Here is a 14,665-nt window from a genome sequence, read left to right as displayed (position 1 = left end):
ATGTCTACTACATTCACCCTAAGTAGCATCATTTGAGACATAATACTCAACACCTAAAACATATTTACAAAATTTAATGTGAAAACGTTCAACATATTAAATTTTTGAAAATCCCCATACTTAACAAATTAAAATTGGTTTTATCTGTGTATCAAAAATGTAAAAAAAACAGCGGGAGAAATATTCTTTAACTTATACTGTAGGTGTTTAGCTGAAAATAAAGCCTTATTAGTTTTCTAAACAAGAAGATTTATAGCTTAAGACCAACATAATTATAATACGTTGATATCTTAACCTGATCACTTCAGCGGGAGAAATATTCACACATACTGTATGTTTAGCATTTTTATTGTTTTCTAAACAAGAAGATTTTAGCTTAAGACCCATACGTTGATTCTAACCTGAATTCCACACATCCATCCATTTTATGTTCTGGCTTACACCGTTTCTAAAAATAAAAATCTCTGTCTAATTCCCATTTAATGCTATACTGCTTAAGTACATCAAGTTTTCTCTGCAAACCAACAACACTGTCATCAAACACACACAAGTCATCTGCAAAAAATAATAACAATACATCCATAAATTCTTGGCCCACAAAAATACCCCTAACATTGGATTCATACAACATATTTTCAAGTTCTACCACAAATAATGAAAACAGCAAAGGGCAGAGTGCATATCACTGTTTCACACCACTCAATTATCAAAGTATTTCGATATTGACAATTTGGTTATTTTAACAGCAGATTTTACATTGAATGCATATAAAAAAGAACATTAAATATTTTACCATGAATGCATCTTTTCAATACAGAATACCATAATAATTTACTATTAATAGATTCGAATGCTTTTTTTTAAATCAACAAACAAGGAATAAAAGCGACCTTTGGTCTTGGTGAGATACTTTTGTACTAAACACTGTAAAATATATGTTATCCAAAGTGCTGTAACCAGCTCTAAATCCTGCTTGTGATTCAGGCAGCTGTTCATACAAAGAACAAAATAGTATTAATCTCTTATTCAAAATAAATGTAAATACTTTACTCATAATATCAGTAAGTATTAACTTCCAAGGCTTTGGTAATGGCAATGGTAATGGTAATGGTACCACTAATCCCTTGGTCCATTGCACAGGAAATCTACCACTTGTAAATGTGGCATTAAATAACACATGAAAATAAGGTAACAGTTCAGATTTACAACATTTAATCATATCCGGTGTAACTGCATCAGGTCCTGGCGCTTTCCCAACGTTGAGATTGTCAATAGCCTGAATAAATTCGACGTTCGATATTTCAGTGTTTAATATGTAGTTCACGTCATCATCATTACAGGTAATACAAGTTTTATCATCATGTTCTTTCACAAAAGGATCGACTTTATTGAGATGATCTTGATCAATGTCAGTACTTATGGTAGTGAAAACAGTGCCAAAATCTGACACGCGTTCAGTCGCTGATATAGAATATGATGGGCTGCTTTTTGGTTTTGACTCCAGAATGTTGTGGAATTACATCAGCTGCTAGACAGCATGTTAACCTGTTCCTCCTCGTGTGGTTCTTTCTTCAGACGACATAGACGTCGATACGAGTTTCTTTATAAACGAAATTCAGTCCAATAGAAAGAGATGGCAGTTTTCCTAAACATGTCCACGTTTGAGTATTTAAGGTGTTTCAAGTACCTACACGCCTCGTCATCTCAGCTAGCACTACGAGATTGAGAGGACAAACCTCCATAAACTCTCATACCACACTGTTCTGCACTACGAGTTATACAGGAAGTTAGTTTGGAGACAGCATCGTCTACACTACTCAGAACATCGCTTGTGGAGTCATGAATACCATAAGAAAATAATAATCGTTTATCTTGTGATCCTTTAATTTAAGTTTAAGAACAGGAATTTCTTCATTGTCATTCACGTCAACTTTGTCACGAGATGCTTCCGTTCGAAAGGTCAATACAATCGGCAGAAGGTGCCATTCACAACGGGTATCAGTCTGAAAGTCATGATATATATCAAACAGATCCGTGGAACATAAGCAGTAATCAACAAGGCTGGTTGCACCGATGTTGCGACAGAACATAGCATGTTTGCCAAGAAATTGCCTTGGTGTACTTTCTGAAAGTCTGTGTCGTGCAATGTGATGAAGAGTGAATTGTTAGCACTGTAGTTCTTAAGGTCAGTTCAATAAACTGCAGTTCACATAATGCAATTATGAAATTTACTCCACAATGTGCTTGGCAGCACTTGAGACGCGTAGCTTTTTTATTATTATTATTATTATAATAGTATATTTATATAGCGCACATATCCACGCAACTGGTGCATGCTCAAGGCGCTGGTATTTTCCCCTCGATCATTGGATGTCAATCTCAACGGCACATCGTATTATCCCTGGGGAATATACAACTCTTGCTGCCACAAGGCGCACCGAGTTATTGTGGCTTTCTCATCCTAACGAGGTACCCATTCACAGCTGGGTGGACTGGGACACATAGTCACAGTACTTTGTCCAAGTTCACTGCACGTTGCTGTACCTGCAACTAGGTGTTTGCACGTATCCATGTGGCCACCATCTGGTCATATACCAACGGATTCGTGGGTTCTTTTAAGTGCACAGGGTTGTGTACTGTACACTAGGAGTTGTGACAACACTGAAAGAGTCTGCACAAGTTGACTCCAAGATTTTTTACACCCGGTCACAGGTAGGCTCGATCCCGGCACCTCATTCTCGCTAGATCACTAGCCTGGCGCCTTAGCCAGCTCTCCCACCGCGCCCCCTAATAAGATACTGTGTGAAGCATATGTTTTACATATGTTTTCCAGTGTGCTAGGGTATGATCGCCTGCTTATACCAATAGTTTTGATTCTGGATTCAAGTTCATGAGCATACATGTCAAAACACGAATGCCTGCCCACCACAGATAGTCCTTTGGATGAGCCTTTATACAGACTACTTTAGCTGGACACAGCATATGATGAACAAAGTCAAATATTGCCGTCTGTTTGAAAAGGATATTACCAAAAAACAATTATCGCATTATACAAGTCAGTAATGTGGACATTAAAATTCCTTTATACTCTTGTTACCCTGGTGTTAAATTGACAATACCAACCTCATCCAGTCAGCTGAATCAACACATCCTTAATCTGAAATTTAGGATGCAATTATAGAAGAAGAGTTTTATTCAGTATTTATGGCCACATAACCAAGAGTACAATTCAATAAGCAAAATATAGCACATGGACAGGTGAAAACTTACAATTTATACAGGTAAGTATAAGTTAAGATAAATTGCAATATTTTTAGGAGTTTTAATGTTTAAAGCAATTTATAGTAACTGTGAGAAAAGTTATCAGCTTATGCTTTCTGTGTGTTCTGTGTTCTATTGACACTGTGTCCAACAGAAAATGTAACTGGTACACACCGTTCTATTGACACTGCATCCTGTTCACACTGCATCACATCGACACTGTGTCATGTAGGTATTGCATCCCGTAGACACTGGATTAGGTAGACAAGAATGCCTGGATAACTCTCAGTTGGACACCATGATTGAACAGCTAAAATACTCTGACCAATCAGACTGAGATTCCTTTTGAGGACGGCCTGTTGCCTAATATGTGCTATAACATCTATCAATAACAAATCAGCTTATCGATCTTTACAGTTTTATTAAGAGCAGGAATAATCACAGGATGATCAATCAGTATATTACATAGAATGTGTAAACCATAACAGCTGTGAGATGTATTCGTTTCTGAAATAATTACTATGTCCTTTGCTATATTTTGCATGATAATCATTGTTATGATCACAATTGCACCTAACTCCTCTGGCAATAAGATTAACCTCTGATCACAGTCACAGTAATCTATGATCACAGTCACCCTCATTACAAATCACAGGCAATTGTAGTGCAGTCACATAAATTACAAGGAAAAGGCACACAAATTACAGGTAACAGTCACGCTGACCGGTCACAAGCACACTAATTACAGTTCACAAGCACGCTCATTACAACTCACGGGGAAACGAATTTAAGAGGGTCACAGGCACACTAATTGCAGGTGACAGTTACACTAATTACAATCCACAGGGACACTAATTACAGAGAGTCACAGTCACACTAATTACAGGGGCCACAGGCACACTAATAGTCTCTCGTACAGACCCTGAAGCAAATATATCCAAGAAAGCCCACACAAGTCTAGAAATTGTGGCAAGTCTAGATTTCCTCAGCTTCTGAAAATGAAGAAAGTCTCAGGGCTCCTTTTCATTATATATATTTTTTTTTTACTATGAACTTTTTTCAGTAAAATATGTTCATTTCAGAGACTAGTTGTTAGTCTAGCACACTAATTACACAGGCACTCTAAGAACAGGTCAAAGGAACACTAATTACAGGTCTGAAGCACACTCCTTACGGGTCAGAAGCACACTAATTACAGGTCACAAGCACACTAATTACAAGTCACAGGCACACTAATTACAGGTCTGAAGCTCTCTCCTTACGGGTCAGAAGCACACTAATTACAGGTCACAGACGCTCTGAGAACAGGCCTGAAGCACACTAATTACAAGTCACAGGCACTCTGAGAACAGGTCTGAAGCACTCTCCTTACGGGTCAGAAGCACACTAATTACAGGTAATAAGCACACTAATTACAGGTCACAGACGCTCTGAGAACAGGCCTGAAGCACACTAATTACAAGTCACAGGCACTCTGAGAACAGGTCTGAAGCACTCTCCTTACGGGTCAGAAGCACACTAATTACAGGTCATAAGCACACTAATTACAGGTCACAGACGCTCTGAGAACAGGTCTGAAGCACACTAATTACAAGTCACAGGCACTCTGAGAACAGGTCTGAAGCACTCTCCTTACGGGTCAGAAGCACACTAATTACAGGTCATAAGCACACTAATTACAGGTCACAGGCACTCTGAGAACACGTCTGAAGCACACTAATTACAGGTCACAGGCGCTCTGAGATCAGGTCTGAAGCACACTAATTACAGGTCACAGGCACTCTGAGAACAGGTCTGAAGCACTCTAATTACACGTCACAGGCACTCTGAGATCAGGTCTGAAGCACCCTCCTTACGGGTCAGAAGCACACTAATTACAGGTCGCAGCAACAGAGAGTAACACTCCTTGGACACATATTTCATGTCATGTCAGAAACCTGCCTCCAGTTCCAGAATCTCACTGAAATCCTTCCATCAGAATGGGTATAACAAATGGTGTCTGCTCAACAGGATGAACAGGTGCTTGTGAAAAGACAGATGAACGACTTCTCAATCGGCCATTACTATACATATGCTGCAATATGTCAATAGGCCCCAGCCCTCCCTGGACATCAGATTCAGCAAACAACACATTCACCTCAAGCACCACGTCCCTTTCTGCCAATGTCCTTTGTAATTGCACATTAAACCTTTTGGAAGGCATTAAAGTCCTGCGGCAAATCTTCAAATACATTACTGTAAGTCAACTATTGTGGCTTTTATGTCCACAGATTCTTCCTGGTCTTCCCCGTCAGCCTCATTCCCATCACCCGTAGCCTCGCTTTGGGTTTGAGTTACATCATTATCGATATCCTCCGATTGCACCTCCACTGCTGGACTCTCAGATCTTGTAGACTCTACCTGTCGTTCCCCTGAAGCCTCGTTCACATCCCCTGAAGCATTGCTTTCAGCTCTAGCTTGAGGATTCTGTGACTGGAAATCAACTGCCGGACTGTCAGATCTCTCAGTCGTTTGTATTGATGTCATTTGAAAGAGAGACAAATCCTCCGATTGGAAAATAATAGCTGGCCGTACGTCAGCTATTTCCCTCAGCAAACCATAGCATTCTTTAAATTGACCTGTGGAAGAAATGCAATGCTTTAATCTGAGAGTAGACACAGGGTATGTTTATAATCAGGGGCCTAAACCACTCCTTTAGTGAGATGAATGAATCAATATGTGTGAAAGAAATATTGTTGTTTTGAAGACTGCGTATTACCAAATTCTGTTCTCCGATTCCTGAAAGTTAATCATAAGCATATTTACCGGTTTTTCTTTTGATTCTGTACTCGAAGTAAAGATCCATAGTCTCCCACTGAGTCACCGTGAGGTAATTTTTGTCTTCCACCCAGCTGCCTCGTAATGTGGTGAACTTTGGAGAAGAAACCAGAAGCACCCCCGTCTGTAACAGTCTGTAACAACCAAAATCGCTGTCATTAGATGTCATAGGTGCTTGGTGGTTAAAGCGTTCACTCGTGACGCTAACGGCCCGGGTTCGATTCCTCGCATGGGTACAAAGTCTGAAGCCCATATTTGGTGTCCCCCTCTGTTATATCACGGGCACAGTGCTAACAGCTGCGTAATACCCAACTTACTCTCTTTCACACTCCGGCACAGCGATGACTTAACATAACATCACTGCCACAGGCTAATTTGCATATCACGTGACCGGACTTTTCTCTTGTTTGTAATCAAACGCGCATATTCATAATAAGAAGAGACTGGGCTCACGAAAGCTTTTCGGCGCTCTCTTCATAATGTTTTACATTGTTACATATATATTCTTCCACAACTGCGACAGTTAGGTATATGACAGTACATATTTAGATATCAAACTGGCTGCATCGTTTGCTCTCCGTCGGCTTCGATGAGTGCACGTGGAGCCGTACAACCTATGTAAACAAAGGATCGCTACGCAAATCGAAATAGTGTTACATGTTTTGGGATATTTTCTCAGTGAAACTTAACCATTCTATTAAAGATGGTTAGTGAGATGTGTAGACTCGTCAAAAATAAAAGAGTAAAAGAAATCTGTACATTATATTGAATGGACATTGCAAGATGTGACGAATCGTCACATTTTTGTGGCCAGTGGCAGAGGTAATATGCTGGCTTAGAGTGACTCACTTTATATCATAAATTATATGCTAAGTATGTATTTATGAATGTCCGTGCTTGTCCTTCGCACTCACAATACGTTCATAACTGAAGCAACATACCTTTCACGCTGAATATTGAGAAACAATTTGAAACATTTTTGAAGGCTGCAGATGCGTGAAAACAAGATGAAACGACAGTGTAGTGTATCAAGGATGAATTTCTCTCATTTTAATCACTGAGAGCAGTGGTTCTTACCTGAAGGGACGCATCCTCTGAGGAGACAGTTTGCAGTATTTGTTGATTTTGGCTTTTTGCATTGGTAGCTTGTATGTGCTTGTTGCCATTGAAAAGATGCGGTTAGCTGTCAATAAAGAAGGCCTCAGATAATGGTGATGGTATATTTCACATGTATCAATAAGGAACAGTTATCATGAAACAATGTTACATATAACTTACGTATGGTTCCACAATGCACAATCCCATAGGCCGACATGCTAAAGGAGTTCACGGCACTATACATATGTCAATAAAATTGTTTCCATTCAATAAATACGCAACGGAAAATGAAACAGAAATTATGTGCCTGTAGGTAAGATGATTCCTCACAAATGTGCTAAATTTGACTTGGATCTTACGAAAATTAAATTCATGAAAATTATTTAAGCTACACTATATTAGCATGTAAGTCTATGGAAATTACGTCAAGTGTCCGAATATAACTGGCACGGGTCTGTACGTGTTTGCCTGGTCCAGGTTCGAGTATTTCAGACAGTCCTGATTAAGTGGAATATTGCCGATCGCAGTTTCAAACATACCAATTTCAGTTTTCAAGGGAGCTTGTATGCTTTTTCATCAGAGGACCATTTATATCAAACATTTGCACACCTTCTCTGAACTGTTCCTTCATTGTTCCAACAATGGCGTCACAGGTTCCCAGCCATTTTGGATCAACGACCCCTGGTGTCTTGTTGAACCAATCAGCTCCCACCTCCACAGACGGGAACTTCAAAATAGCGACAGACGTTCGTGCTGGCCATTCGTTATGATCGTGTAGGACCTATGATATTTTAGGACATCTTTTAGGACATTTAGGCATGCTAAACGAACATTTTATGTTTTCGGAAAGTCTAAGGTAAAATACTTTTATCAACATTTGGTTTGCTACTGGCACACCCTTCGTATATATTCTATCCGAACTAGCGAAGTTCTAGCGTATTGTAGCCTTTATTGTAATTTTGAAACCAGTATCACAAAGTAAGCTATTTGTGATAATGGCTAATGTCGTCATCGTATCACTCATTTTATTGGTCGTTATGACGTGAAATGTAGCCCAGTGGTCACGCCGAAGACCCGAGTTCGATTCCCCACATGGGTACACTGTGTGAAGCCCATTTCTGGTGTCCCCCGCCGTGATATTGCTGAAATATTGCTGAATGCGGCGTAAACTCACTCACTGAAATGTAATGAGATGTCCTGAGGAGATCTTTGTTCAGCGGAAGGGAGCACTAAAATCTGATTACATTGACATTGGAATATTGATCTCAGCAAGGTAAAACCAACCTCACTCACAGCGTTCTGCTGACACATTTGATATATACAGTATCATATGTTACCCGTGGGATTCAAAACATCTCCATTGTTCTTTCAGTATGTACGAAACTCTTAATCCTGATCCTATCAACATCGTTGGCCCAATAGCGTCGATTGACGTGCGTCGGAGGTTGTGCGTCAAATGATTTCAAGGGGAATTTCGATTCATGGATAACATAATTTTTTATCACCTGTGGCGCAAATGCAATGATTTCTCCCTCACACTCTGCAAGACTCTGCTGTTCTCTCCCAATGGTGTCTCTGAACTCCTGAACACTGGTGTCTGGGAACCGAAGGAAAAGAACCCCATACGGCTTATCTGCCATCTCGGGCTAGAAACCGAAAAAAGACAATATGAATAGTGGCCATAAATGTATAATTATAAGTCAATTTTGAAGATAAGGACTAAAAACACAAACCTATTCATACTCAATGACAATGGTTTCATTTCATTATGTTCGAGCTCTTAAAAGCAGACAAAGTTATGTTTCGATGTGTCCCGTTCGAAAAGGGCACAGAACACATTTTGACCCTTTCAGATCCGCAGCTGCTGAAGGATATTTTCCCTACCCTCTGCCTACTTACTGTGACAGCAGTTTCTGTAGTAGCAGCTGGGTTGTCCATCATCAGCACATCTTCATAGGAGGGGGGCAGCTCCATCGGGAGAGCGGAAGCTTGGGGTGGGGCTTGTGGCGGGACTTGGGGAGGGGCTTGGAAGGAAGCTGGGACAGGAGATGGAGCTTGGACAAAGGTTGCTGGAAGAACCTTCCTGCTTTGAGAAACCGGCTTGGGTTGTGCCTTGGTGGCGACAGCTGCAGGGCGTGGTCCTGCAGTAGCAGCAGCAGCAGGGCGTGTCCCTCCAGCTCTACCATCGGGTCGTGTCCCAACAGCACCACCGGCAGGGCTAGGGGGAGGGGGGAAGGTGTAGTTCACAACGTAGGCACACATGGGGATGTAGTTGTAATTCACAAAATTCCCTTCCGATTTCCGGCAGACATGGAATCCCCGGTTGCATTTGGTGTAGGTTATGTCACTGGATGCATCAATCTCTGAAAGGATCCACAATGAAGACGAACGATGTACGATGGTACATGTTAATTAGTGTCAATGTCACTTTCGCTGGTTTTGATTCAAACCAGAACGGTGCTGTGGAATAGCCTTTTAGTTGAAGGTTTCGTCACACCAAAGACCTGGTTCGATCCCCACATTGGTAAAATGTGTGAAGCCAATTATTGTGCTCCCCACCATGATAATGCTGGAATGGTGCTAAAAGCAGTGTAAAACCAAAACCACACACTCACTCACTCAAACGAGAGGGTCTTATGAGACCTTGTAAGAAATCCGTTAAAGACCAACAAACGTCACCATAGTTGACATAAGCTGACACAACCAGAAACAATAAATTAGGACTGGTCTTTGTATCTTAGGGCGGACTTGGGACATGACCTTTGGCTGCTATTGCACGACACTCAAAAGAAATGTATCTAAAACAATCTAATCTAAATGGAGCCCAGAACAATTCTTTATTTCGGGGCAAGACTTCCCGAATCATTCTAGAGTGAAGGAGTGCTTTCTATGTGCATTCTGGTGAGTCTGGGAGACTGGCTTGACTTACCTGTGCTAGCGCCTGAAGTAGCTCCACCAGCAGCAGGCGTGTGGCCGTACGGTATGGTGCCGATAGTGATGGGGAGGGTGGTCTCAAGGTTAAATCCCAAAGGCACCTCAACCAGTACCTGTTTGATAAAACTATGTATTTACTGTCTTCTCGGGAATAAGTGAAACATGTTATGCTTGGGATTACATTTTCTCAGTAAAGTACAGCAGAGGCGGCTGAGTGTATTTGTAGTCTCTTTTTATGACTCTCTCACACTCGCTGGGGTGTGGCCGTACGGTATGGTGCCGATAGTGATGGGGAGGGTGGTCTCAAGGTTAAAAACCAAAGGCACCTCAACCAGCACCTGGTTGACAAAACTAAATGTATTTACTGTCTTTTTGGGTTAGATCGCTGAATTTGTGCTGGTGATTAAGTGTCTCACTCTGAGAGTGTGGGTTCTAATCCTGGATGGAATTCCAGAAGCACTAGAATTGGAACTGAATTGAAAAGAAACTTGAATGGAAGAGAAAGTGTAATCCCAAATATAAATTAACTTACATTTGACCACTATCTAAGGCATTATAAGTGTTCAGGTTGTTTGGATTAGTTCTATAACGGTATAGCAGTTTCTCTTGGAAGATAACACTGAGGACGCGGGATGTTTGACGTTAACCATTTTATTTGAAATAAGAGAAATGGTTCTGAAGCACCAAAACTTTCAGTCGTTGCAAATTTTGGTGTTCGAACCTAACAGAGGCTGCAAACCAGTACACAACACAGTGGCACAAATAGATTGATGTGAAGGTAGAGTTGGGTCTCTCACCCATCTTTTCTCTTTTCATGACACTATGTTTTCTAATGTTACCACGGGGCAAAGGCGGTTGGAGATCTGTCAGAAAACATATCACCTAACTTATGGTCCTTCATGACAAATATTACTTATATATTTTGTAGTATGAGAACACAAGAAAAACACAACTTGACCTGAGGGCAGTGGCCTACCTTGATGTAGTAGCTGACGGCGATGATGTGACAGGATCTGGTCTTCGTCGACGGTGGAATGGCGTCTACGTCCAGCAGTTGGTTGTTCCACACCCGCTCCTCTCCCTTGATAACAGGAAAGCATGTTAAGGTTTTGAATTGTAAACGTTAACGTCTTTAGATGTCTCGTTCAAAGTTTTCGTCCTGAGATGGTCGTTCTTGGTATCAGCCAAAAGCGTTTCGACAGTGTTGAACCGATGTGTAACATAAGGGCCTCTAGTCCTTGTATCCTGAAGCTGTCCACCGTGCCTGACTTGGGTTCAACTCCTTGATACATCCTGCTACATGAGTCCTGATACTGCTGATGCAGGAGATACATGATACATACATGATACTCAGCACCATTCCGTGATCAGGGCTATTGCTAACGTGGAGAACGTATACAAACATTCCGTGGTCAAGATTTTTGCCAACGTTGGGAACGTATACAAACTGCGTCACTGTGGACGGTGTTTCCTACTTGAGGTCCTGATATGATTCATCTTACTCACTAACAATCACTTTCAGTGGCGTCAAGCTGACCAACCTTCATCACGTATATAACCGACTTTCCTTCTTCAGCTCCTATTATGATACACCTAACACACAAACAATCACTTTCAGTATGACCAACCTTCATGACTGGAGTTCCCCTCCAGGATCCTGATAACGTTCTGCCGAGTCTTCGTCTCATTATTGGCTGTGAAGACAACTTTCTGCTCCAACTGAGCCTTCAGTTTCCCCATGTCCTTCGTTGACTCGTTCTTCACCACAACTGAAACACAAAAATGAGTGCATAACACGAGTAAACAACCCACAACATGTCAAAATAGTCGATTCAGATCGGACGTGTCACCCAGGGTTTGAACACTGCGTACCTTTAAGTGCGACCTTTTCTCCTGCGCAGTAAGCTCCCCCTGTCAGTGGCAGCAGTCAAGGTCAGTGAACCAGCATCTCCTAAACCAAGAGCCTTAGAAACCTGTTTCTTTGCCTGACGTCGTACTGATGCCTGTCACCAAGAACATAACATTTTAGTGGAGTGTGGAATGTTGAAATGGCCCCACATTATAAATAAAGCTTCAACAGAGTAACAGACGCAGATTATTACCTGCGCCATGTTTACCAGTAAATCATGACGCGGAACACCAAAATATGTCTCTGTGAATCTTGATCTATGGCGCGACTTACAGAATGCCTTAATACTCACTTGACAGACAATTGTCCGCCTCAGGTTTCACAAGGTACAAAGTGTAAACTTCAAAAGGTACAAAGTCATATCGTGCTGATCCTTGATATACTGTTACCTTATACTGAGAGTCGTTGACGTTGATGTCGTCCGGTATGGTGATGCCGCGGTACCAACACTGGTTGAAGTTGGGGAACGGCCTGTCCACCTCAACCTTGACCCAGTATCTGGTGGCGCCATACTCGCCCTCGAAGGAGGACGGTAGCCCTTCCTTTGGGAGGTTGAACTTGTACCTGTACTTGTGTCGTCCCGCTGTCAGGGTGTGGTTTGGTCCAGTGGCGTTTTCTGAGAGACATATGTAATATTATTTTGTCGTTAATATGGACAGATACAAGGAATGAAGGCGTGGGTGTTTTAACACCGATGTCAGTGTTATCCCACTCGAGCACACGAATCTGGACCAGGAGAATCAGTAGTTGAGCGAATAAGAAATTACTCCCGACGTCGGGTCCTAAGGAACATCCGATCAGCTTCAATTGAAAATTACGACAAGCATGGGAACTTGGGCCCGATCCTCTTAGTGTGAGTGAGTGAGTTTAGTTTTACCGCGTTCGGTTTTATATCAAATTTAAATCTATTAAATAATTCCATTATACTACCTCTAATTTTAAAACAGAATAGGTTTATATCCTAATTAATCAATGCTAATCAGAGCTATTTAAAGTTTCTATGAATCTGGGGGGGTTGGGGTAGCCTAGTGGTTAAAGCGTTCGTACGGGAAAGTTACCAAATAGGGATTCCAGACAGTGCCAATTCTTTTACGAAAACACTTGTCTTCAGTAGTTCTCCCAAAACCCTCGATCTCTTTGACAGTTTGTTTGTTCGAACTTTCTTCCCGATCTATCTCCCAAAGATTTCCTCCAATGGCATCACGCTCTTTCTCTTTCTAATCAGTGACGTCACGATCTCCACCGCCTTCTTCGCGGGATCCAGTCATGGTAAACATCTCATGTCGATATCCTTCCTGAAAAGCTTCCGAAGTGGCAGTTTTACAATCACCTTTCCATTGATTGAAACCTTAAATAAATATTTATAAGCGGAACATACAAAAAATCAGGTCTTGTGACTTGCCCCCACACCTCAAGTATGCTGGCTGCCTGCAGGGTGATTGAGTCTGTCAACCCATGGCATAGAGGGGTATTAAGTCTGGCAGGGGGACCAGTGAAAAGACAGCTAGGGAATTAAGCCACATAGAACGACAAGAAATGTCACCTACAATTGCATTCTGGTTGTTTCTATGAATTTTGCAAACTCCATGTGACAGGTGGAATGACAAAAATGATTCCTATATTGCTGTAGTAATTGTGAGGCCATTACCGCCGTCTGAAGCCTCCGGTCTCGGATTCCCATCCATGTCTTCATCATCTTCGTGGTGTTAGTCGCGCGATTCCAGCCACGTCTTTATAGCGTTAGTTGCGAGATTTGCATCACCTCGGGGCACTCATCAAGGAAACATTGTTGTTTTTCGGGAATGACTAAGGCGGTGATCATGGCGGTCATGTTTTACAAAGACATGGTATCAAACTGTTATCGATTTCCAAGTCCCAAAACAATATAATGACAAAGAACAATAGGATGTTTTGCATATTCATTCCAATCCATCTTCATGGTAGAAACTGGATGTCTCCAAGGATGAGGGCGTCATGCGCTCATCCAGCAAATCAACGCGTGTATCACGGCCGCACGCTGTCACCGGACCTCACACAGGACCTCATAGCAATTTTCTCTGCGGGACAGAGTCGGACCTCGGGACCCCATTGTGTGTTTCAGGCTACTAATTTAAGGGTCTTTGGTTCCTGATTGGTCGTGTCATTGTTGGTTGGTTGGTTTGTTGTTTAACGACACACTCAGCAATATTCCACCTATATGGCGGCGGTCCGGAAATAATCGAGTCTGGACCAGACAATCAAGTGATCAACAGCATGAGCATCGATCTGCGCAATTGGGAACCGATGACATGTGTCAACCAAGTCAGCAAGCCTGACCAACCGATCCTGTTAGTCGCCTCTTACGACAAGCATAGTCGCATTTTGTGGGAAGCATGGGTTGCTGAAGACCTATTCTACCCCGGATCTTCACGGGTCCGATCCACTTAGAGTTTGTAGCTCTCCGTAAGCCTGTGCTAAACTACACATTTGGGATTCAGGATTTTATAAATATTATTTTTATTTGCTCCTCCACATGCTTTATATCTCCGTCAAAATACCTATAACGTACAAGGATTATTACGAACTAACATTAGTGGTCCCTTTGAGTTCGTCATAACATTAACTGTTTATGAATTACGTCTTCAACAATCAACGGTGCACCTGATT

The 14,665-nt window shown here is 41.7% G+C and overlaps 1 protein-coding gene across 1 annotated transcript; it reads right to left on the bottom strand.

The window, feature by feature from the left end:
- Positions 1 to 3,662: 3,662 nt before the first annotated feature.
- Positions 3,663 to 12,021, bottom strand: LOC124285701. Its single transcript, XM_046721979.1, has 10 exons — positions 11,983 to 12,021; positions 11,739 to 11,879; positions 11,087 to 11,191; positions 10,106 to 10,223; positions 9,076 to 9,539; positions 8,682 to 8,822; positions 7,786 to 7,957; positions 7,156 to 7,261; positions 6,067 to 6,212; positions 3,663 to 5,879 (listed from the first exon to the last, which is right to left on the bottom strand). Exons 2-10 carry the CDS (start codon positions 11,796 to 11,798, stop codon positions 5,494 to 5,496), a joined length of 1,698 nt encoding a protein of 565 aa, XP_046577935.1. The 5' UTR covers positions 11,799 to 11,879; positions 11,983 to 12,021; the 3' UTR covers positions 3,663 to 5,493.
- Between the last annotated feature and the right edge of the window lie 2,644 nt (positions 12,022 to 14,665).

Source organism: Haliotis rubra, unplaced genomic scaffold, assembly GCF_003918875.1.
Source record: "Haliotis rubra isolate DU_JTF1 unplaced genomic scaffold, ASM391887v1 Scf366, whole genome shotgun sequence".
Classification (NCBI taxonomy): Eukaryota; Metazoa; Mollusca; class Gastropoda; order Lepetellida; family Haliotidae; genus Haliotis; species Haliotis rubra.
The sequence above is the reverse complement of the archived record's forward strand: the minus strand, read 5'-3'. Positions and strand labels throughout refer to the sequence as shown.

Excerpts from the sequence above, each read along its gene's own strand:
- LOC124285701 (XM_046721979.1), bottom strand. The coding sequence starts at position 11,798 with ATGAGACGAAGACTCGGCAGAACGTTATCAGGATCCTGGAGGGGAACT. Across the intron at positions 7,958-8,681 it reads TCATTGCATTTGCGCCACAG|GTCCTACACGATCATAACGA; the intron begins GTGATAAAAAAT and ends AAAATATCATAG. Across the intron at positions 7,262-7,785 it reads GAAGGAACAGTTCAGAGAAG|CTAACCGCATCTTTTCAATG; the intron begins GTGTGCAAATGT and ends CTTTATTGACAG.